We start from the raw sequence: 24,442 nt of genomic DNA, 5'->3' as shown, positions 1-24,442 counted from the left end.
TTACTATTTGAACACTCTAACTCATTTTTCCCTTAACTAATAAACACATTTGACCATTGAACATGCCTATGTAGCGTCAGTTGGTCCTAATCAGCCAGCTGCGTGAGGAACACGACGCATATGAGCGTGAAAGCCCTTTTCCCAATGCCCAACGGTCCAAAATAGTTTGTATTTAAGTGGGTTCTTATTTATTCATTGTAAAATATATTATTCCTCCATTATATAGAATCTGAAGCTCCATTCCTCCATTTTCTAAAATATGAAGCTCAGTTTATATTTTTTTTTCTTTTTTCAGACCGTGAAAATGATGGAAAGTGTAAAGTTTTGGGTGCTCAAATTATGGTCGAAATAATTTTTGCAACTTCTTTAGGTGATTTGACCCACCTCTTTCATATCACTACAAACAAGTGATTTCAGGGTTGTTATCAAGAATTAGAGAGAGAGAGAGAGAGAGAGAGAGATTGCAGTGTAGGAAGAGGGTGAAGATCATTGTAACTTCAGTTGTTGTATTAACACTAATCATTGAATTTCCTTCTTAGTTTAGTTAGTTATTAACATATATTGTATGTTTCTTCATAACCCTACGTACAATGAAAATGACAAAATATATGATGATTTTTTGTAGAATGAAAAGCAATTTTTGACATAAACAAGTAGACATATATAAACAATCAAGTTCGATCAGCAATTTTGTTTGACAAAATTAGCTACTGAAAGTTGTCTAGTAGCAGAAACAGTTTAAACATTATGCCAAAATAAAAGCCATATTTAAACATCCATAGATAACCTACAAATTAAGTTCTGCAACTAACAGACTTAAGTTATCACAAAAACAAACATTCAGCAAATCATTATGGTTGAGAGTGGTTGATGTTTTGCTGAGATTGGCTCAAGTTGTGACATGGAGACTGGCTTGGTTGAGATGAGGAATAGACTTGAGATTGGCTAAGGCTTGCTTGAGTTTGTCTTCTCCTCAACTGTTGTTGAAGTTGCCTTTGTGTTATTGTATTTCTTCCTTGCCACCTTAATCCAGGTGCACTATATCCAAGATCAATATTTGTTTGTCGAGCATTCACTATTTTTGTAGGAGAATAAATTACCCTATCTCTTGATCCACACTGCATATAAAGTCAAATTAGCATCCAAACTACTAATCTCTAAATAAAAATCCAAATCCAATTCACTTACCCTTTCTATCAGTGTCCCTGGATCACTAAACAAGATACCAAATCCAACAATTCTTAGTCTTCCTCGAAGTCCAGTAGCTCTTGGCTTTCCTCTAACACTAGATAGAATATCCTCAGAAGTCCTTGATCTCATACTCCTAGTATCCTGATATAAGATAAAGTACTATCTAATAATGTTAAAAATGATGGTTGAGTTACAACTTAACTAAAGTAAAAAATAAATACTTACAGATGCACTTGCAACAACTGATGGTTGAGTATTTCTGGTACCAGCAGTTCCAGATCCACTTGCAACAGTTGATGGTTGAGTTGTTCCTTGATCAGCTTGAGATGGTTGAGTATTTCTGGTACTAGCAGTTCTAGATCCACTTGCAGCAGCTGATGGTTGAGTTTTTCCTTGAGCAGCCTGAGTATTTCTGGTACCAACAATTCCAGATCCACTTGCAGCATTTGATGGTTGAGTTGTTCCTGGAGTAGCATTAGCATTTCTGGTAACATTAGTTCCAGAACTTGTCCTTTATGAAGTTTTCCAAAAAAAAAATGAGTTAATGAAACAAACAAAATACAAGTCACAAACACAAAACATATGAATGCATTATCTGATAATTTACCACGATAGGACACCCCTTCTTGTTATGCCCTATTGTCTTATAATGAGAGCATGTCATTGGTGTCCCTTTCCTTGATCTCTTACCAAATTTTATTTTAGGTTGATCTTGAGCTTTTCTTCTATTTTTCTTAAGTCTACCAGACATCTTAGTAATTACAGGAGGCTCAACAGTGGGATTCTGAGTTGATGGTGTCACGACCTGAAATTCCTACCTTCGGACCGTGATAGCGCCTAACATTTCACTTACTAGGCAAGCCAACGTTAGAATAATATTATCCATTTTTAAAATAATTTTAAATTTATTAATAACAAGGAAGTAAATGCAGAAGTAATTTTTAAATAATTCATAAAAACAACGGTGTCTAAATACCATCCCAGAATTGGTGTCATAGTGCACGAGCTTCTAGAATAAATACAAATAAATATCTGAATAAAATAAAGCTTTATGAAAATAAACACACAGCTAAAGTACAATAGACGGGGACTTCAGAACTGTGGACACCATGCAGTTATATCTCAAGTCTCCGCTGGTAGCTGAAATCCGAACAAGTCTATGGTACGCCGCTGGGACCAACTCCAAAATCTGTCCAAGAAGTGCAGAGTGTAGTATCAGTACAACCGACCCCATATACTGGTAAGTGCTGAGCCTAACCTCGACGAAGTAGTGACGAGGCTAAGGCGGTTCACTTACATTAACTTGTACGCAATATTAATAACAACAACAAATAATAGAAATAAATCAGGTAACTCATTTATAATAATTTAAGCCAACCCATCAATCATAATCCATTATTATTTCAACCAATATTGTTGCAGCATGCAACCCGCTCTCATAATATATTCACATACAATTCTGTTGCAGCGTGCAACCCGCTCTCCCAATATTTTCCTTTTAATCAAGTTTGTCATATATTTATTTCAATCAAGTATATATATATAGACTTTTAAATAAGTCTATTGCGGCGTGCAATCCGATCCCCCAATATTGACTTTTTAATAAGTCTATTGTGGCGTACAATCCGATCCCCCAATATTGATTTTTCAATAAGTCTGTTGCGGCGTGCAACCCGATCCTCAAATATTAACTTTTAATAAGTCTGTTGTGACGTGCAACCCGATCTTCCAATATTGACTTTTAATAAGTCTATTGCGGTGTGCAACCCGATCCTCCAATATTAACTTTTAATAAGTCTGTTGCGGCGTGCAACCCAATCCTCCAATATTGACTTTTAATAAGTCTGTTGCGGCGTGCAACCCGATCCTCCATTATATCCATTTCAATCAATTCTTATAGAAGAAATTTCCGCAATAAATACAACAATTAATATAAAATTATAAGACAACAATCATACAACAATTATGATTTAATTATGAAACAAACAACGACAAATAGCAAATTATTATAGAAATCAGGGAGAAAATAGGCAATTTAATATGCTAAATGTCAAATAACAATTAAAACACATAATTCAAATAGCATGTAACAATTAATGCAGGAATTTAAGAATTAATAATTAACAAGAAATAAGAGAGAAATAATTATTATAATAATTAATTTATGATTAAAAATAATTTATAATTTTTTAAGTAAGAATGCAAACAATTAATTCGATGACGTACAGACACTCGTCACCTCGCCTATACGTCGTTCACATGCAATTCACATAACAAATAATTTAAGGGTTCTATTTCCTCAAGTCAAGGTTAACCCCGACACTTACCTCGCTTTGCAATTTCCAATCAATTATTCAACCACAGCTTTTCCTTTTAAATTTGCCTCTGAAAGCTTCAAATTTATTCACAAACAATTAAATATTGTCAATACTAATCATAGGAATTAATTCCATATGAATTTATACATTTTTCAGATAAAAATCTGAAATTCATTAAAATATTCGACAGTGGGACCCACGTCTCAAATCCCATAAAACTCGCGAAATCCGAATACCGGTTTCGATACGAGTTCAACCATATAAAATTTGTCCAATTCCGATATCAAATGGACCTTCAAATCTTAATTTTTCGTTTTTGGAAAGTTTTACAAAAATTCCAATTTCTTCCATCTAAATCCGAAATAAATGATGAATATAGACATGGATTTATAAAATATAATCACTTTTGGTTTAAGAACACTTACCCAATTCAAAGTCGTGAAAATCCCTCTTGAAATCGCCCAAATCCGAGATTTAAAACTCAAAAAATGAGTAAAAATGACGACTTTCGAGTCATTTTCGCATCTGCGGACAAAAGTTCCGCATTTGCGGACTTGCATTTGCGAGACAAAGCCGCATTTGCGATGCCAAGCTGCCAGGTGAAGTTCACACCTCCTTTTTCCCGGGGGGAGGGGGGGGGGAGGGTAGGGGATAGGGGAGTTTTTCCAATTTAAGTGACATTATTCGAAATGAGATTATTTATTTATTCAGAGTCGCCACTTGAAATAATTTATGGTGTCCCAAGTCACCAATTTATTTTAGAATCCCAAATCGAGAAAATTTGACTCTTATTTTTGGTCCGCGAACACAAAATACCGGGTAAGGAATTATGTTAACCTGGGAGAAGGTGTGAAGCACTCCCAAGTTCCGTGGTTTTAGCACGGTCGCTTAACAATTAATACTTGGCGTAATTATCTGATTTTTACATATTTTAAACCCATTGTGCATTTTTGTCTTTTACCACTTTTTAATATTTATGGAATTTATTTGAACAAGTCGCGATGTCACACACTTGTCGTTTTGGTACACATTACAAATCGCGCCACGTGAAACGTACCCGCGATTTACAACATATTTATTTTTATTATTATTTGAAGTTATGGTCAAGTCGCGTGAAACGCGCACTTGAATTGGGATTTACGTATCATGACTATGCCACAAGAACCGTACCCATAGTCACAATGATTTATTAATCGCGCCTAAAATAAGCTACGATATTTATTTATAAGTGTTTTATTTTTCTAAGTTTTGAAATTATTGTAAGGCCACAAATTATGGAGATAATTGTGGCATATGGGTAAGCCTCAAAATAATCCAAATATAATCAAACATCTCCTAAAATCCAACAAATCTCAGTCACGTCAAAATAAATAAACTAAAACAAATGCTAATTAGCACTAAAAGTAACGCAACTTAATATTACTAAAAGAAATACAAAGATACTACATGAAACACTTTAATCATTTAAACAAACAAACTTTCCATGAAACAGTTGTCCATTAACTCCATATGTGTTCAAACTCTTCATTCCATATGATTGAAACATATCATATTGTGCACCTTCCTCTTTTTATTTTATCTTTCATAATTTTTTCCAAACACTGATGATATATCTAGACCACGTAGCTATTAAAATCTTGGTTTTGGAAGTTAGAACAATTTTGGTATACACAAAGTGATGAAACGCCAGTAATTGTACCATTTTAAGACTGTTACACGACAATTCTCCATAAAATGTAGAACTCTACTTGTTTTGACATTGTTAGATATTAATAAAAAGTTTAAGCTGTCAAGATAATATTAGTTATAAATTCAACACATCTCATCTCACATTAATATAATTAAACGGGTAAATTCATGAAGCACCGCTAAAGCTAGCGAAACTGCAAAATTTATTTAAAAAGTAGAAGAGAATGGACCTTTATATTGATGAACAAAACTGAAAATTTGCAACTCAATCGGAATAACAAAGAAGCAATTATTGGACTGGAACGCCGAAATCGCGAACTGAAACCTTGACTCAGTACCGGAAAACTCGGAACCCAAATTGACTTCTGCTTTACGTTCTTCTTTTCCCGTCGTCCTCGTGACTATGTGTGCGTCTATCTATTTTCTCTTTTTGTGGGGTTAGGTCTCTTAGATTAGAAAAATCTCTTGGAGATTAGAGGTTAGACAGAAGAAGCTCTTTTTAGGAATTAGGTCCCCTTTTATCTTTTTATGTCTTTGTGTGGGTAGATATATAGGCATGTGTGTGTGTGTGCAGTTGTATTTGGTATTGGGATAAGAATTAGGAAAGTTTCTTGAAAGGCCACCTTTACTAGCTGTTATTGAAGAATTAATTTACCATGTGAGTGTGTGCATCTGTAGCTGAGATGGCTAAGGGACAAAAGAGTGATATTTGTATATTATCCCTAAAGGAGTGAGTGATAAAATATATAATAAAGTCATTCAAAGTGCAGGTGTGTGCATTGTAATCACGTGAAATCTAATGGTAAGGGCAAAATTTGTGAAATGGAAACAATATGGAATCTTCCCCTTTTTTAGTTAAGTGAAAGAGATTATTATTCCTACTAAATTGAAATAGTAAGATAAAATATTAACTAACTACTTCTAGTATAAGAATATATATATTTTAAAAGAATTTTCTTTCTTTTGCAAAAACAAAAATAAAAAACTACTACTATAAGAATATAAAATATTTTTGTGGTTTCAATTTTATCAATTAAACCTAATAAAAAGTAAAATAAAGGCTAAAATATTAAGATTAAACTTAGCAAGTATTTACATACTAAAAAGTGATAAAAAACTCAAATATAGTAAAAAATTAGGTGCTTACAGCGAAGACCCCAGGCCAGCCCAGGCCCGCATCTGCGATGGAAGTCTCGCTTCTGCGAGCTCGCACCTGCGGTCAAAAATCCGCAGGTGCGATTACACGAGAACCCAAAATTTCAGATTTTGCTTAAGTCCAATTCTTGTTCCGATTTTGATTCGAATCATACTCGGGGTACTCGAGACCCCGTTTGAATATACCAACAAGTCCCGTAACATAATACGGACTGACTCGGGTCTAAAATCACGTCAAACAATGCTGAAATTACAATTCACACCCCGATTCGAACTTTGAGTTTTAAACTTTTCAATTTGCAAAACCTCGTGCCAAAACATATTAAATGAATCCGGAATGACTTTAAATTTGGCACACAAATCATAAATGACATAACGGAGCTGTTCAAATTTTCAGAATCGGATTCCGACTCCGCTATCAAAAAGTCAACCCCGTGGTCAAACTTGGAAATCTTTAGCCTTTAAATTACTAGTTTTCGTTAAATGGTCATAACTTGAGCTAGGGACCTCCAAATTAAATTTCGGGCATACGTTCAAGTTTCAAATCACGATACGGATCTACCGGAACTGTCAAAACACTAATCCGGGTTTGGTTTCTCAAAATATTGACCAAAGTCAACTCAGTTGAGTTTTTAAGCTCTATTTCATATTTTAATCCATTTTTCACATAAAAACTTTCCGAAAAATTTTACGGACTGCGCGCGCAAGTCGAAGAATGATAAATGGTACTTTTCGAGGTCTTAGAACACAAAATTACTTATTAAATTTAAAGATGACATTTTGGGTCATCACATTTTCCACCTCTAAAACAAACGTTCGTCCTCGAACGGAGTTAGAAAAAAAGTATTTGAGCTGGTGAATAAGTGTGGATATTTACTCCGCATGTCCGACTCGGACTCCTAGGTAGATGCCTCTACCGGCTGACCTCTCCATTGCACCCGAACTGAAGGATAATTCTTAGACCTCAACTGTTGGACCTGCCGGGCTAAAATAGCCACCGGCTCCTCCTCGTAAGTCAAATCTTTGTCCAATTGGACTGAGCTGAAATCTAACACATGGGACGGATCACCATGATATTTCCGGAGCATAGACACATGGAACACCGGATGAACCACTGATAAAATAGGTGGTAATGCAAGCCTGTAGGCTACTTCACCCACCCTTTTAAGAATTTCAAAAGGTCCAATATACCTAGGGCTCAACTTGCCCTTCTTTCTGAACCTCATTACACCTTTCATAGGTGAAACCTGGAGCAATATTCTTTCTCCAACCATGAATGCAATATCACGAACTTTACGGTCGGTATAACTCTTTTTCCTAGACTGAGCTGTGCGAAGTCGATCCTGAATAATCTTAATCTTATTCAAGGCATCCTGTACCAAATCGGTACCCAACAACCGAGCCTCTCCCGGTTCAAACCAACCAAATGGCGATCGGCACCGCCTTCCGTATAAGGCATCATATGGAGCCATCTGAATACTCGACTGGTATCTATTATTATAAGCAAACTCCGCAAGTGACAAGAAAGGATCCCATGAACCTTCAAAGTCTATAACACAAGCGCAAAGCATATCTTCCAATATCTGAATAGTGCACTCTGACTGCCCATCTGTCTATGGATGAAATGATGTACTCAACTCCACCCGCGTGCCTAACTCACACTGTACAGCCCTCCAAAAATATGAGGTAAACTGCGTACCTCGATCTAAAATAATAAATACGGGCACACCGTGAAGGCGGACAATCTTACGAATGTAAATTTCAGCTAACCTCTCTGAAGAATAGGTAACTGCCACTAGAATGAAATGTGCTGACTTGGTCAACCTGTCCACAATGACCCAAACTGTGTCAAATTTTCTCTGAGTCCGTGGGAGCCTAACAACAAAATCCATAGTGATACGCTCTCACTTCCACTCAGGAATTTCTAACTTCTGAAGCAAACCACCAGGTCTTTGATGCTCGTACTTAACTTGCTGACAATTCAGACACCGAGCTACATATGCAACTATATCCTTTTTCATTCTCCTCCACTAATAATGTTGCCGCAAATCTTGATATATCTTGGCGGTACCTGGATGAATAGAATACCTGGAACTGTGTGTTTCTTCAAGAATTAATTCACGAAGTCCATCCATATTAGGCACACAAATACGACCCTGCATTCGCAGAACCCCATCTTCCCCCACATCAACTTGTTTGGCATCACCGTGCCACACCGTATCCTTAAGGATAAGTAATTGAGGATCATCATACTACCTCTCTCTGATGCGCTCATATAAAGAAGACCGGGCAACTGTGCAAGCTAGAACCCGATTGGGTTCTGAAATATCTAATCTCACGAATTGATTAGCCAAAGTCTGAACATCTGCAGCTAATGGCCTCTTACCAACCGGAATCTACGCAAGACTGCCCATACTCACAGCCTTTCTACTCAAAGCATCGGCCACTACATTGGCCTTTTCGGGGTGATACAAAATGGTGATATCATAGTCTTTCAACAACTCCAACCATCTTTTCTGCCTCAAATTAATATCATTTTGTTTGAACAGATACTGAAGGCTACGATGATCAGTAAATACCTCACACGAGACACCGTAGAGGTAATGCCTCCAAATCTTCAGCGCATGAACAATGGCTGCCAATTCTAAGTCATGAACATGATAATTCTTCTCGTGAACTTTCAACTGCCGCGACGCATATGCAATTACCTTGCCATCTTGCATTAATACTGCACCAAGCCCAATGTGAGATGCATCACAATATACCGTATACGATCCTGAACCTGTGGGTAATACCAACACTTGCGCCGTAGTCAAAGCGGTCTTGAGCTTCTGAAAGCTCAACTCACATTCGTCTGACCATCTGAATGGGACACCCTTCTGGGTTAGTCTGGTCAATGGGCCTGCTATAGATGAAAATCCTTCCACGAACCGACAATAATAGCCTGCTAAACCCAGGAAACTCCGGATCTCTGTAACTGAAGTAGGTTTAGGCCAATTCTGAACATCCTCAATCTTCTTAGGATCCACCTTTATGCCTTTTGCCGATACAACATGTCCCAAAAAGGCAACTGAGTCTAACCAAAACTCACATTTTGAAAATTTGGCATATAACTAATTATTCTTCAAGGTGTGAAGTACACTTCGAAGATGCTGCTCATGCTCCTCCCGACTGCTGGATTAAATCAAGATATCATCAATGAATACAACTACAAAAGAATCCAAATAAGGCTTGAACACCTGATTCATCAAATCCATAAATGCTGTTGGAGCATTTGTCAACCCAGAAGACATCACTAGGAACTCGTAATGCCCATACCGAGTCCGAAAAGCTGTCTTAGGGACATCAGATGCCCTAATCTTTAATTGATGGTAACCATATCTCAAATCAATCTTCGAAAATACTTTGGCACCCTGAAGCTGATCAAATAAGTCATCAATTCTTGGCAGCGGATATTTGTTTTTGATAGTAGCCTTGTTCAACTGCCGATAGTCTATACACATCCGCATAGAGCCATATTTCTTCTTTACAAATAATACTGGTGCACCCCAGGGCGAGACACCGGGTCTAATGAATCCTTGGTCAAGCAAGTCTTGTAACTGCTCTTTCAATTCTTTCAACTCTGGCGGGGCCATACGGTATGGTGGAATAGAAATGGGCTGAGTGCCCGGAGCCAAATCAATACAGAAATCAATATCTCTGTCGGGTGGCATCCCCGAGAGATCTGCAGGAAATACTTCTGGAAATTCACGAACAACTGGTACTGAGTCCATAGAAGGAACATCCGCACTGGGATCACAAATATAAGCCAAATATGCTAGACACCCTTTTTCTACCATACGTCGAGCTTTTATATAAGAGATAACCCTGCTGGCAGAATGACCAGCAGTTCCTTTCCACTCTAACCGAGTTAACCCCGGCATAGATAGGGTCACTGTCTTGGCATGACAATCCAATATAGCATGATAAGGGGACAACCAATCCATACCCAAGATGGCATCAAAATCTACCATATCAAGAAGTAAAAGATCCACACTAGTCTCAAGATTACCAATAGTAACCACACACGAACGATAGACATGATCTACTATAACAGAGTGTCCCACCGGTGTGGATACACACTTAGAAGCACTCAGAGAATCACAAGGCACAACCAAATATGAAGCAAAGTAGGAGGACACATAGGAATAAGTAGATCCTGGATCAAATAGATCTGAAGCATCTCTATGGCAAACTGGAATAATACCTGTGATCACAGCATCAGATGACTCGGCCTCAGGCCTAGCTGGAAAAGCATAAAATCGGGGCTGGGCCCCACCACTTTGAACCATATCTCTGGAACGGCCTCTAACTGACTGTCCTCCAACTCTAACGGCCTGACCTCCACCTCTAATGGCTTGACCTCCACCTCTAATAGCCTGACCTCCACCTCTAGCTGCCTGACCCCTACCTCTAGCTGGCTGAGCAGGCAGTGAAGCAACCGGTGCCGGTATGATAGCACGAGAATCTTGCCGAGATCTGTTACTCGCCAATCTAGGGCAATACCTCCTGATGTGGCCAATGTTTCCACACTCATAACACCCATCCTGATGTCATGGCTGCTGAAGCTGAAGCTGACCCAAATGGGCCGGATAACCATTGTAGTAACTCTGGAGTGGTGGTGCACTGATAGGAGTTGAATGTGCACTGAATACTGGTTGCCCAGAGTAAGGCATAATTAGAACTGTGACTCCCTAAAGCACCGGGAGATATATGAAGTGCTGAATGAAACAGTCTGGGAGGATGACCCCTACCAAAATTACCCCTACCTCTAGACGAAGCACTATTGAATCTACCGAACTGACGAGACCTCTTATCAGACCTCTGCTCTCTCTCTCTTGTGCAAGAACTATCTCGATCCTCCTGGCGACATTAGCAGCCGCCTGAAAAGAAATCTCACTTTCGGTTTCCTTGGCCATCTGAAGTCTGATAGGGTGAGTGAGTCCCTCAATAAACCTCCTCACTCTCTCTCCCTCTGTAGGTAGTAAAAGGAGAGCATGACGGGCCAAATCCACAAAACGGGACTCATACTGAGTAACAGTCATACTGCCCTGCTGTAGACGCTCAAATTGCTTGTGGAATTCCTCTCTCAGTGTGATAGGGAGGAACCTTTCTAGAAATAGCTGAGAGAACTGCTCCCATGTAAGTGCAGGCGATCCGACTGACCGGGTCAATGTATAATCTCTCCACCACCTCTTGGCGGAACCCGTCATCTGAAATACAGCAAAATCAACCCCATTGGTCTCAACTATACCCATGTTCTGCAGCACCTCATGGCAACGTTCAAGATAATTTTGTGGGTCCTCAGAAGGTGTACTACTGAATTGAACTGGAAAGAGCTTAGTGAACTTATCCAGTCTCAATAAGGCTTCAAAAGACATGGCGGCCTATCACCGGGTTTGTGCCGCAACAATTGGTTGAACTATCCCAACTTGCGGGGCTGCTGGAGCCTGATTTTGGGGAGCCATCTGCTCCGGAGCGGGAGTAGTGGGAGTTTGTGCTCCTCCCCCAGCATGTGAGACGGCTGGTGCCACTGGAAATGTACCATTCTGGGCCACGCCCTCCATAAGACTTACCAAACGGACTTGAGCATCCTAAAGTACTGGAGTGGCAATGAATCCTTCCGGGACATGAACTGGTTCAACTGGTACATTATGAACTGGAACCTCCTCCTGAAGGTCCACCTGAGGTTCTTCAACAGGTGCAGCTGCTCGAGCTCTGGACCGAGCTCTACCTCGGCCTCTAGCATGACCTCGACCTTTACCCCTAGCCATAGTTGCCACCGGGGGTTCTTGTCCCTGTCCATCGGTAGAGGTATTACGTGTTCTCACCATCTGCGAGAGAATAAGAGTAGAATGGTTCAATCATCGATGATAGAATAAAATCGCACGACAGAATAAGAAAGAAGTGATATTGTTCCTAAACTTCATAGCCTATGAGAGATAAGTACAGACGTCTCCGTACCGATCCTTCAGACTCTACTAAGCTTGCTCGTGACTCGTGAGACCTATGTAACCTAGTGCTCTGATACCAACTGTCACGACCTGAAATTTCCACCTTCGGACCGTGATGGAGCCTAATATTTCACTTGCTAGGCAAGCCAACGTTATAATAATATTATCTATTTTTAAAACAATTTTAAATTTATTAATAAAAAGGAAGTAAATGCGGAAGCAATTTTTAAATAATCCATAAAAACAACGGTGTCTAAATACCATCCCAAAATTGGTGTCACAAGTGCACGAGCTTCTAGAATAAATACAAATAAAGGTCTGAATAAAATAAAGCTGTCTGGAAATAAACACACAGCTAAAGTACAATAGATAGGGAATTCAGAACTTCGGACGCCATGCAGTTATACCTCAAGTCTCCTCTGGTAGCTGAAATCCGAGCAAGTCTATGGTACGCCGCTGGGACCAACTCCAAAATCTGCACAAGAAGTGCAGAGTGTAGTATCAGTACAACCAACCCCATGTACTGGTAAGTGCTGAGCCTAACCTCGACGAAGTAGTGACGAGGCTAAGGCGGTTCACTTACATTAACTTGTACGCAATATTATTAACAACAAAAAATAATAAAAATAAATCAGGTAACTCATTTATAATAATTTAAGCCAACCCATCAATCATAATCCATTATTATTTCAACCAATATTGTTGCAGCGTGCAACCCGCTCTCACAATATATTCACATATAATTCTGTTGTAGCGTGCAACCCGCTCTCCCAATATTTTTCTTTTAATCAAGTCTGTCATATATTTATTTCAATCAAGTACATTTATAGACTTTTAAATAAGTCTGTTGCGGCATGCAATCTGATCCCCCAATATTGACTTTTCAATAAGTCTATTGCGGCACGCAATCCGATCCCCCAATATTGACTTTTAATAAGTTTGTTGCGGCGTGCAACCCGATCCTCCAATATTGACTTTACAATAAGTCTGTTGCAGCGTGCAACCCGATCCTCCAATATTAACTTTTAATAAGTCTGTTGCGACGTGCAACCCGATCCTCCAATATTGACTTTTAATAAGTCTGTTGCGGCGTGCAACCCGATCTTCCAATATTAACTTTTAATAAGTCTGTTGTGGCGTGCAACCCAATCCTCCAATATTGACTTTTAATAAGTCTGTTGCAGCGTGCAACCCGATCCTCCATTATTTCCATTTCTATCAATTCTTATAGAAGAAATTTCCGCAATAAATGCAACAATTAATATAAAATTATAAGACAACAAGCATACAACAATTATGATTTAATTATGAAACAAACAACGACAAATAGCAAATTATTATAGAAATCAAGGAGAAAATAGGCAGTTTAATATTTAATATGCTAAATGTCAAATAACAATTAAAACACATAATTCAAATAGCATATAACAATTAATGCAGGAATTCAAGAATTAATAATTAACAAGGAATAAGAGAGAAATAATTATTATAATAATTAATTTATGATTAAAAATAATTTATGATTTTTCAAGTAAGCATGCAAGCAATTAATTCGATGACGTACAGACACTCGTCACCTCGCCTATACGTCGTTCACATGCAATTTACATAAAAAATAATTTAAGGGTTCTATTCCCTCAAGTCAAGGCTAACCCCGACACTTACCTCGCTTTGTAATTTTCAATCAATTATTCAACCACAGCTTTTCCTTTTAAATTTGCCTCTGAAAGCTTCAAATCTATTCACAAATAATTAAATATTGTCAATACTAATCATAGAAATTAATTCCATATGAATTTATACATTTTTCAGATAAAAATCTGAAATTCATTAAAATATTCGACAGTGGGACCCACATCTCAAATCCCAAAAAAACTTGCGAAATCCGAATACCGATTCCGATACGAGTTCAACCATATAAAATTTGTCCAATTCCGATATCAAATGGACTTTCAAATCTTAATTTTTTGTTTTTGGAAAGTTTTACAATAATTCCAATTTCTTCCATCTAAATCCGAAATAAATGATGAATATAGACATGGATTTGTGAGATATAATCACTTTTGGTTAAAGAACACTTACCCAATTCAAAGTCGTGAAAATCCCCCTTGAAGTCGCCCAAATCCGAGACTTAAAACTCAAAAAATGAGTAAAAATGACGACTTCCAAATTTATGGGCTCTGCCCAGTTATTTTCGCGTCTGCGGACAAAAGTTCCGCATTTGCGGACTCGCATTTGCGAGATAAAGCTCGCATTTGCGATGCTAGGCTGCCAGGTGAAGTTCCGCATCTGTGGACACTCATGTCGCACCTGCGACATCCGCTTCTGCACAAAAAGGCCGCACCTGCGAAGACCCCAGGCCAGCCCAGTTCCGCATCTGCGATGGAAGTCTCGCTTCTGCGAGCTCGCACCTGCGGTCAAAAATCCGCAAGTGCGATTACACGAGAACCCAAAATTTCAGATTTTACTTAAGTCCAATTTTTGTTCCGATTTTGATTCGAATCACACTCGGGGTACTCGGGACCCCGTCCAAATATACCAACAAGCCCCGTAACATAATACGGACTGATGCGGGTCTAAATTCACGTCAAACAATGCTAAAATTACAATTCACACCCCGATTCGAACTTTGAGTTTTAAACTTTTCAATTTGCAAAACCTCGTGCCAAAACATATTAAATGAATCCGGAATGACTTCAAATTTGGCACACAAGTCATAAATGACATAACGGAGCTGTTCAAATTTCCAGAATCAAATTCCGGCTCCGCTATCAAAAAGTCAACCCCGTGGTCAAACTTGGAAATCTTTAGCCTTTAAATTACTAGTTTTCGTTAAATGGTCATAACTTGAGCTAGGGACCTCCGAATTAAATTTCAGGCATACGCTCAAGTCCCAAATCATGATTCGGAGCTACCGGAACTGTCAAAATACTGACCTGGGTCCGGTTGCTCAAAATGTTGACCAAAGTCAACTCAGTTGAGTTTTTAAGCTCTATTTCACATTTTAATCCATTTTTCACATAAAAACTTTTCAAAAAATTTTACGGACTACGTACGCAAGTCGAGGAATGATAAATAGTACTTTTTGAGGTCTTAGAATACAGAATTACTTATTAAATTTAAAGATGATATTTTGGGTCATCACTGATGGCCACATCTCCATGTTGGTTAATGGCTATATGTAACAACTGAAAGCCTTCAGGTATGTTTCTTTCCTGTACCCGTGAACAACATAGTCAGCATGCTCAAATCTCCTAATAAACATTGCACATGTTGCATGGGAGCATGGTATTCCTTTGAGCTGCCATGATCTGCATGTGCATTGTCTATTGACAAAGTCAACAATATGTTTGTATACCACATGTTGTATCTTATACCCAATGTCCCCATTCTATTTAAATTCATGCCTAATTGCATATTGAGATTGTTCCTATATGTACCCCATTTCCACAGGAGATACATCAGAAATCCACCTTGTTGCAAATTCTCTCATGGTAGTCATCCTCTCCATAACCTTCAATTTAATCTCTTCTAACATGGTTATGAGAAACTTGTGCCTAGCAGACAGGATCCAACTGTTGAAAGTCTCACACATGTTGTTCTCCACAGAATCACATTTACTCCAATCTTTAAAGAATGCTCTACACCAACATTATTTGGAGTATCTCGATAAATCCTCAATTATCTTTCTGTCACCCGATTCTACCAATTCATCTATCTTAGCCTTGAGATATGCTTCAAATGAAGCTCTTGCATATGCCCAGAACTTCTTCATTCTTTCCTCACCTTTCCACTTTTGTTTCCGGTTGCTCCATATGTGTCTTGCACACATTCTGTGCTCAGCATTTGGCATCAACCTAGCCGCAGATTGAACAAGTCCCTTAAGCAACAAGAAAAAGAGTTAGCATATCAGAAACATATATAAAGTCATGCATTGAGAATAAAAAGAAATATATACCTTCTGCATACAAGAAATGATGGTCAGCCCTTCACCTTGGGATTTTGTGAGCTGCAAATCATGCATAAGGCATCTAAAAAACTATGACCATGTGCTCTTTGTCTCCTTTTCAACCACTGGCCAAGCAACATGGTACATTGGTTGTTACCATCTTTGCCAATACATGATAGTAGCTCACCTTTACACCCTCCCTTAAGAAAAGCTCCATCAAAGCCAATAACATTTCTACATCCTTCCAACCAACCTACTTTGCAAGCATGTAGACAAATATAGATCCCCACAAACACCTCTTTACCAGGTATTATTTCCTTTGAAGTCTTCAACACAACAGTGTTGCCAGTGGTTGTAGACCTCAGCATGTCAGTATAATCATATATTCTAGCAAACTCCAGCTTGTAATCACCCAGATACTTAACCATGACCTGATGTTTAGCCCTGGCACAGATGGATTTTCCCACATACACACCTTATTTTTTCCTTAATCAAATTCTACAACTTCCTAAGCTTTATGTTAGGTTGGTTGATAATCTTGTCCTTGAAATGTTTAGCTACCCATGTTGTATTAGCCATCTTGTTTCTTGTTGCTCTGAAATACTTATGAACACGATAGTAGCTGCTAACAATGAAATTCTCTGTCTGTCCCTCCAAGCTTCCCAAAATATGCCATCTGCATCTTGTTGAGTTCACACATATTGCCCTAACCCTATGTTGTTCATTAGGCCTCAACTCAATTTGAACTCTCCTTTATACATCATAATCTTGCAAAGCAGTTCTAAATTATTTAACACTTTCAAAAACCATTTCCAACTGGAAACAAATTTTCTTGCAAGCAGGATCAAAGTATATCCTATTGTTGTATCTTCTTGGTTGAGGGTTATGTACCCCATCTTCTTCAACTACTTCATCATCTGTATCCTCACTACCTGGATCTGAACTGTCAAGGTATTGCTCATCCCCTCCTAACTTTCCAACATATTTGGAACCCCTATCCTTATACATGTCTTCAAAACCAGGGTCTATACCTACATGTTCACTAGGTATCTCATCAGTATTAACTTCACTAGACCTTAATTTACTACTCTTTTCATTCACTTTAGCATGTCTAGCAGCAACAACTTTAGGTTCTAGATCACTTGTCTCTCCAAGAATATCCTCATCAGCACCATATAATGACTCATTTGTATCATCATCATCAGAAATAGCCTCATAATCACTATCCCCACTCTCAGAACTTCCCTCATCAACATCAACATCACCCTCAGAATCAGTTGCTAAATGAAAGTTGTAGAACCCACATTCATCCTCATTAGACTCTTCTATATCCTCTTCTATATCAACAACCCTCTCTTTACCCTTCCCATGGGTGTTATCACCCCTATTTATATCATTGTTAGGTGAGTTTATTGTGCTAGCATTAACATCACTTGTTTGCCCATGTGGCATTTTATTAAAGCCATATGGTTGAACATCAGTGGGGTTCACATTTATACCACCACTACTCAATATTTCATCCAGGTCCAAATCAACATATGGTGTATTAATTGTGTGACATAGATACACATCAATAAAATCCCCATCCTTAAGGTCTTTACACAAAGCCAACACATCAGTATCATAGTTCAGAAATCGAAATTCTCCTTTTTTGTTAATTTTACATGCATATTTATCTAATGTTAAGTACCCCATATCCTTAGCGCACTCATTAAAGCGAATTATATGCAACTCATCAATGTCAGCCTGAAGAATAACTGGCCAAATTTGCCTATTTACATACCTCATAAATGGGTCAGCCACTAACCACCCTAGATGATGAAATTATAATTTGACATATACAGCCATTGACACCTATAAAAATAAGAAAAATCTAAGTCAGATACACTTTAACCCTAAAAAGCCATAACTTTATCACAGTGGGAGACAAGAATATTTTGATATGTAAAAAAGCACTAATTGTTTAACCCTAAATGCCAGATTAGTCATGAAAAAGACAAAATTCCTAAAGTAAAGTTAAGATTTGACTGTTATCCCCCAAAATTCTAATTTAAAATCTCAAATAACAAAATAATTTGTGCATGCAAACAAAAATAGCTTTGTATCACACATTTCATAAGAAATTAGATGACAAAAAAGTAAACGACATCAAAAGAGACAGAATCCCTAAAGTAAAGTTAAGATTCAAATGTTTTCCCCAAAACCTCTAATTTAAAATTCCAAATAACAAATAATTTGTGCATGCAGACGAAATATAGCATTGCCTATCACACATTATTTCATAAGAAAATATATGAGAAGAGAAAACGACATCAAAAGAGACAAACTAACCTTCAGATCCTACAACGTTACTAGAATCGAAAGCACGGACCAAACGAAGCTCGATCAAAACGAGATTAACAGATAATAAATGAAAATAAAAAAATGGGTGAGTGATTATGATCGATTTTGGAAGGGGGTGACTAATTTTTCATGCCGTTAGTAACCTAGGTTTAACAGGGGAGGGTTTGGTTAGAGAGAGGTAAAATGAGAGTGTTTGGTCGGTCTATGGAATAAAAGAGGGGAGGACCCCGATCATTTGGGTTAGAGTTTTCGCGCCCTTGACGTGTAAGACATCCATTGGTCATTTTCTGACTGGATGGACACGTTTGTGTATGTGTAATACATGCGCGTATGATCAATGGTCAAATGTGTTTATTAGTTAAGAGAATAATGAGTTCGACTGTTCAAATAGGAAAGTTTAAAGTTCATGTATCGGCTTTTAAAAGCCCTACAAATTTAAATGGCCAGGAAGCCATTACGCCGAAGTAAAATCGAAGACTTTGAGATATGTTATAGGACATAGGTGATAGGTCACATTTGGCACGATCACTTTACTTTAATATAGAGTTTTTCATGTTTAATATATAAACTGAGCGAAACATTTAAGAAAACAAAAGACCTTAAGACCACAAATAAATACTAAAAAAACTATTAAAAAACACCTACAAAAAAAACTAAAAAAAAATTTAAAAAAATTAATTCATCACTAACTTCTTAGCTAGCATTTGGACATAGATTTGGTTGAAACTTAAAAAAAAAAGAATATTTTGGAGTTGTGCTGAAAAATAATTTTTGAAAGTTGAAGTTGTGTTTGGAGCTGATATATTGTTTCTTCTCATATTTTTCGTCTTCTTGAGCCGAGGGTCTATCAGAAACATTCTCTCAACTCCATAGGGGTAGAGGTAAGATCTGCGTATACACTACCCTCCCCAGACCCCACTTGTGAGATTTTACTAGGTCGTTGTTGTTATTAAATGTAACGACCTGACCGATCATTTTGAGAGTTAGCATCTCGTTCGATGGTATAAGGTCTCGAGTAGCTTCGTATTATATGTTATGACTTGTGTGTGGTCGAGTTCGATTTTCGGATGATTCAGGGTCAATTTGGAAGAAGGATTCTTGTTTTAGAAGGTTAAGCACTAAAAATTGACTGGAGTTTTGACTTTTGTGTAGACGACTTCGAAATGGCATTTTGATGATTCCAATAGCTTCGTATGGTGATTTTGGACTTAGGCATGCATCCGAATTTGGATTTGGAGGTCCGTTGGGTAATTTGATGCATTTTGGCGAAAATTGAAAAGTTGAAGTTTTGGAAGCTTAAGAGGTTTGACCGGGAGTTGACTTGTTGATATTGGGCTCGGATTGCAATTTCGAGAGCTAGATTAGCTCCGTTATGTCATTTGGAACTTGCATGCAAAATTTGACGTCATTCCAGGTTGATTTGATATGTTTCGACACGAGTTTTGGAAGTTAGAAGATTTGAAAGTTCATAAGTTCGATTCGAGGTGCGATTCGTAGTTTCGATTATATTTGATATGATTTGAGGCCTCGAGTAAGTCCGTGTATGGTTACCGGATGTGTTGGTATATTTGGTTGAGGTCCCGGGGGTCTCAGGTGGATTTCGGATGGTTAACGGCTTGGATATTGGACTTAGGAAATTTCTGGGCTGCTGGTTCTAGTGCGTCACACCATCGAGATTTGGTGCGCAGGTACGTGACCGCTTCTGCGAGATTCTTGGTCGCTTCTGCGATGTTGGTGTAGGTCCTGTTGTGTCGCTTCTGCAGAGAGAGGCGCACAGGTGCGAGCTCACGTCTGCAGAAGGTCGATCGTAGATGCACAATATGTGTTCAAGGTGGTCGTCCGCTTCTGCAGTGTTTGTCACGCTTCTGCGCAATCGCAAATGCGATTATTGGATTGCAGGTGCGATCTCTGGGCAATCGAGTGAAGGCCGCATGTGTGGTTCTTTTCTCGCAAAAGCGAGGCTGCAGGCACGGCATTTCTATGCGCAAGTACGATGAGCGCTGGGCAGAACACATATATGTCGAGGGTTTGAAATTTTCAACACATTTTGAGTTGTAGACCTCGGTTTTGGGAGATGTTTGGTAGTTTTTTCAAGCAATTCATTGGGGTAAGTGTTCTTTACCCGAATCTTATTATATTTCATGAATCCATTGCTATTTGCATTATTTAATTTGTGAATTAAGTTGGAAATTTGGGAAATATTTGTAAAAATCTTTCACAATGTAAAATGATGATTTGAAGAACGAATTGCTATCGGAAGTTGATAATTTTGGTATGGTTGAACTCTATCGGAATGAGTATTCGGGTTTGTGAATTCTATCGAGTTTCGAGGTGCGGTACCGGGGGTTGACTTTTGGGTTGACTTTTTTGTTCTTGTTAAAGATTGAAGCTTTATTATCCGGAATTATTGTCTATGAGTTTTATTTATGATTTGAAGTTATTTTGGCTAGATTTGAGCCGTCTAGAGGTTGTTTCACTCGAGAAGGTCATTTTAGAGTAACAATCTAGCTTCTTTGAGGTAAGTATCTTGCCTAACTTTGTGTGGGGGGAAACTACCCCTTAGGGTTTGAGTCATTTGTGCTAATTGTATCATGTGAAGGCCGTGTACGCGAGGTGACGAGTACATACTCGGACTTATTTGTGGAAATTTGATCGTTTAGGGCTCTTAGGTTCTTATGTTCATTAGATGTGAAGTTGTTTTAGCATGTTAAATCCCCCATTTACTAAATTTACCCTTACGTGTCTTATTTGGAATTAATTGAATTTGTTGTATATCTTCCGTAATTGCTCAACCCTAAATGAAGTTTTGTTATCCCTTATCATTGTTGACATATCCTTATTTGGAATCATTGATTCATGTTATCCCTCTTACCGTTGAATTGTACTTTTTGTGGAATCATTACTACACATTACCTCTTCCTTATTGAGCTATTTCTATGTTGTACCATTATTTCCTGTTATGTCTTTCTTTGTGAGTTCGTTCTTTCGTTTTCTTTGTATTCTGAAGTTACTGAGTTGATTTACTTGCCGTATTATCATGTTATTATTGTTGTATTCAGTGTTATTGAGCCGAGTGTTACAACCCATATTTTTGTACTTACGAGTACATCGTAAGTCAATTGATGTAAGCTCAGAAATGAAATCATATTTGAAAAATTTACAAAGTAAGTTAATCATGTTACCTCGGAGGTTACAAATATTGAAGATCATGAACAACAAGTACAAAGATGGTTGGAAGGTTCAAAAGCTAAAGGAATTGAAAAACATAATGTTTTGTCGAAAATCAAAAAATTGGGAATGTTATAGCATGTACTTTTGGAGTGAGACTAGGGTATTTAACATGATAAGGAGGTTATGTTATGAGTTACTTTAGTCGTATGATATTCGTGTGTTATATTTTGAAGTCAAGTGAGTGGTGGAACAAAAGTCGATGAAAGTCATCATAAGTTACGTTCATAAGTTTTACTGAAACTTTGGGTCCAGTGTAACTGACATTTTCTCCCAATATACGTAGAGTTATGGGGTGTTCCACCCATCAAATAAAATATCTATGAGTCTATTTTCCAACATTAAACCGTTTGTCAATACGACATCGGAGTATAGAGATATGGGAGTTTTTTCGAGACTGCGCAGACTGTCACCTACTTGCTTAAACAAAAATCTAAAAATGGGCCTCTTCGGGTCGTCCAAAAATGGGCCAGTTCGGGTCATTCAGAGAGGCCATTTTCAAGGCCTATCCCCTTCATATATTAGGCTGATAATAGGGAAAAATAACCAGACTTAATCTCTGCAAAAATCCTCCCAAAAATTTCCCACAAACCCCAATTGATTTTCTCTCCCTTTCAAGTTCTAATTGGAGGTAAAGCCTAGAGTTTGAAGAATCAAGATAGGAGCCGAGTTATCCAACAAATAAGGTAAGTTTACTTCTCTCTTTCATACATTTTTTTCTGCTGTATATGCATAGTAAGTCGTTCTATATTTGTAAGAACTCACGGGACAGTGATCGAAAGCCGTGAGTTTGAGTTATTCACTTGTAGCGGACTGTTTTATGGACTATTTTGTGGTGCTATTGGGCAGCGTGTTTTACTACTATTTTTTGAGAGTTTTGGAGGAGGAAAGGTGTGTAGAAACACCACATAAATGCAGGATGTTGGGCTGGTCGTTCATTGTAACAATTTCGGGTTGTTGACACTACTACGGTGGTCGTTTTGTGTATGAAGAGATTGGGGTGTGTTGGGCTATTTTGTAGTATTGTGTGGTATGCATAAGGTTGGAAACTAATGTACATATATTGTTATTGTTGTTTTTGGTGTTGTGGTGTTATCTTGAATTTGGAGGAAGTAAGGATTATAGGGGAGATGCTATCCGTTTTAATACAAAATAAGCTTGTCGTTCGTTATGCGTTAGTTGTATCTTTCGTAACTTAATGATAGTATTATTATCGTTGTTGTAGATTAAGGTGAGAAGAGGCGAGTTCAAGTTGGTGATTGGAAAGATTGTGATAAGGTATGTTAAGGCTAAACCTTTCTTCATTTTGGCATGATCTCATAACTACATGAGTTTGATAACGAGGCATAAAGAGAAGTTTGTATTCCTGAATTTATTCACATTATCCTAGTCTCAGAAGTTACAGTATTCTCCCTTATCGGGACTTCATATTCAGTTTAGTATTGTCTTATTTCAGCTAAGAGAGCAGAGAGTGTGTGTGTGTGTGTATATATATATATATATATATATATATATATATATATATATATATATATCATACAGTGTTACAGTATTTTTTACCACCATCGAGCTATAATCGGTGCGCAGGCCCCTATTGGGCAACCTCTGATCAGATGGTAAGTTATATACCGAGCCTACTGTGGCCGAGCGCCTATGAGCGAGCCCAGAATGGCCGAGATACAGAGCCTAGTATGGCCGAGCGCCTATGAGCGAGCCTACTACGGTAGGGCAGTTACACATACCGAGCCTTATAGGGCCGGCCAACTATTTTACATACTATATGGAGAGAGTTGAGTCAGTATCAATAGGTAAGCATATCTTCAGATTATTTTTGACTCCCAGTTACATTCAGTTATTATATCATCAGTTCAGTTTCAGCTTTCAGTTATTCTATTGCCTTATATACTCAGTACATTATTTGTACTGACGTCCCTTTGCTGGGGACGCTGCATTTCATGCCTGCAGGTCCTGATAGACAGCTGGATAGACCTTCCAAGTAGACAGAGCCAAATATCAGCTTGGTTGGTAAGCTCCACTTCCCCGGAGTTACCATGTCTAGACCTTGGAGTCTGTTTTATATATACAGGTTTGATGGGTAGGTCGAGGCCCTGTCCCGACCATGATACAGTTCAACTATCTCTAGAGGCTTGTAGACAAGTCCTGTATAGTTTGTATAACAGTAGATGTTCAAGGCGGCCTCGTCAGTCTGTACATTTATATATATATATATATATATATATATATATATATATATATATATATATATATATATATATATATATATATGACTTTTTGGGTATGTTTACCCCTTAGATGAGACAGACGATATTTTCAGATGATTCAGTATATGGCCCCATCGGCCTAGGTTGAGGGTTATTCCTCTAGAGTTCACAGTTACAGAGTGGTACGCTCGGGCCGAGTATTATACCGGGTACCGGCCATGTCCCTTCAGGTTTGGGGCGTGACAAACTTGGTATCAGAGCAGTTCTATCCTAGGGAGTCTACAAGCCGTGTCTAGTAGAGTCTTGTTTATGGGTGTGTTGTGCACCACACTTATAAGTAGGAGGCTACAAGGA

At 38.2% G+C, this 24,442-nt stretch overlaps 1 protein-coding gene across 1 annotated transcript; it reads right to left on the bottom strand.

Annotated features, from left to right (window-relative positions):
- Positions 1–724: 724 nt before the first annotated feature.
- LOC104114185 (uncharacterized) lies at positions 725–15,941 on the bottom strand. Its single transcript, XM_070186392.1, has 4 exons — positions 15,787–15,941; positions 1,417–1,702; positions 1,189–1,332; positions 725–1,118 (listed from the first exon to the last, which is right to left on the bottom strand). The coding sequence occupies exons 1-4, from the start codon at positions 15,939–15,941 to the stop codon at positions 852–854; spliced, it is 852 nt and encodes a 283-aa protein (XP_070042493.1). The 3' UTR covers positions 725–851.
- Positions 15,942–24,442: the final 8,501 nt, after the last annotated feature.

Source organism: Nicotiana tomentosiformis, chromosome 10 (genome assembly GCF_000390325.3).
Source record: "Nicotiana tomentosiformis chromosome 10, ASM39032v3, whole genome shotgun sequence".
Taxonomy (NCBI): Eukaryota; Viridiplantae; Streptophyta; class Magnoliopsida; order Solanales; family Solanaceae; genus Nicotiana; species Nicotiana tomentosiformis.
This window is presented reverse-complemented; position numbering and strand designations above follow the sequence as displayed.

Coding starts and splice junctions, on each gene's coding strand:
- LOC104114185 (XM_070186392.1), bottom strand. CDS start 15,941: ATGTGTGAGACTTTCAACAGTTGGATCCTGTCTGCTAGGCACAAGTTT. Junction 1,333..1,416: donor CAGTTGTTGCAAGTGCATCT/GTAAGTATTTAT, acceptor ATCTTATATCAG/GATACTAGGAGTATGAGATC. Junction 1,119..1,188: donor CAGGGACACTGATAGAAAGG/GTAAGTGAATTG, acceptor CTTTATATGCAG/TGTGGATCAAGAGATAGGGT.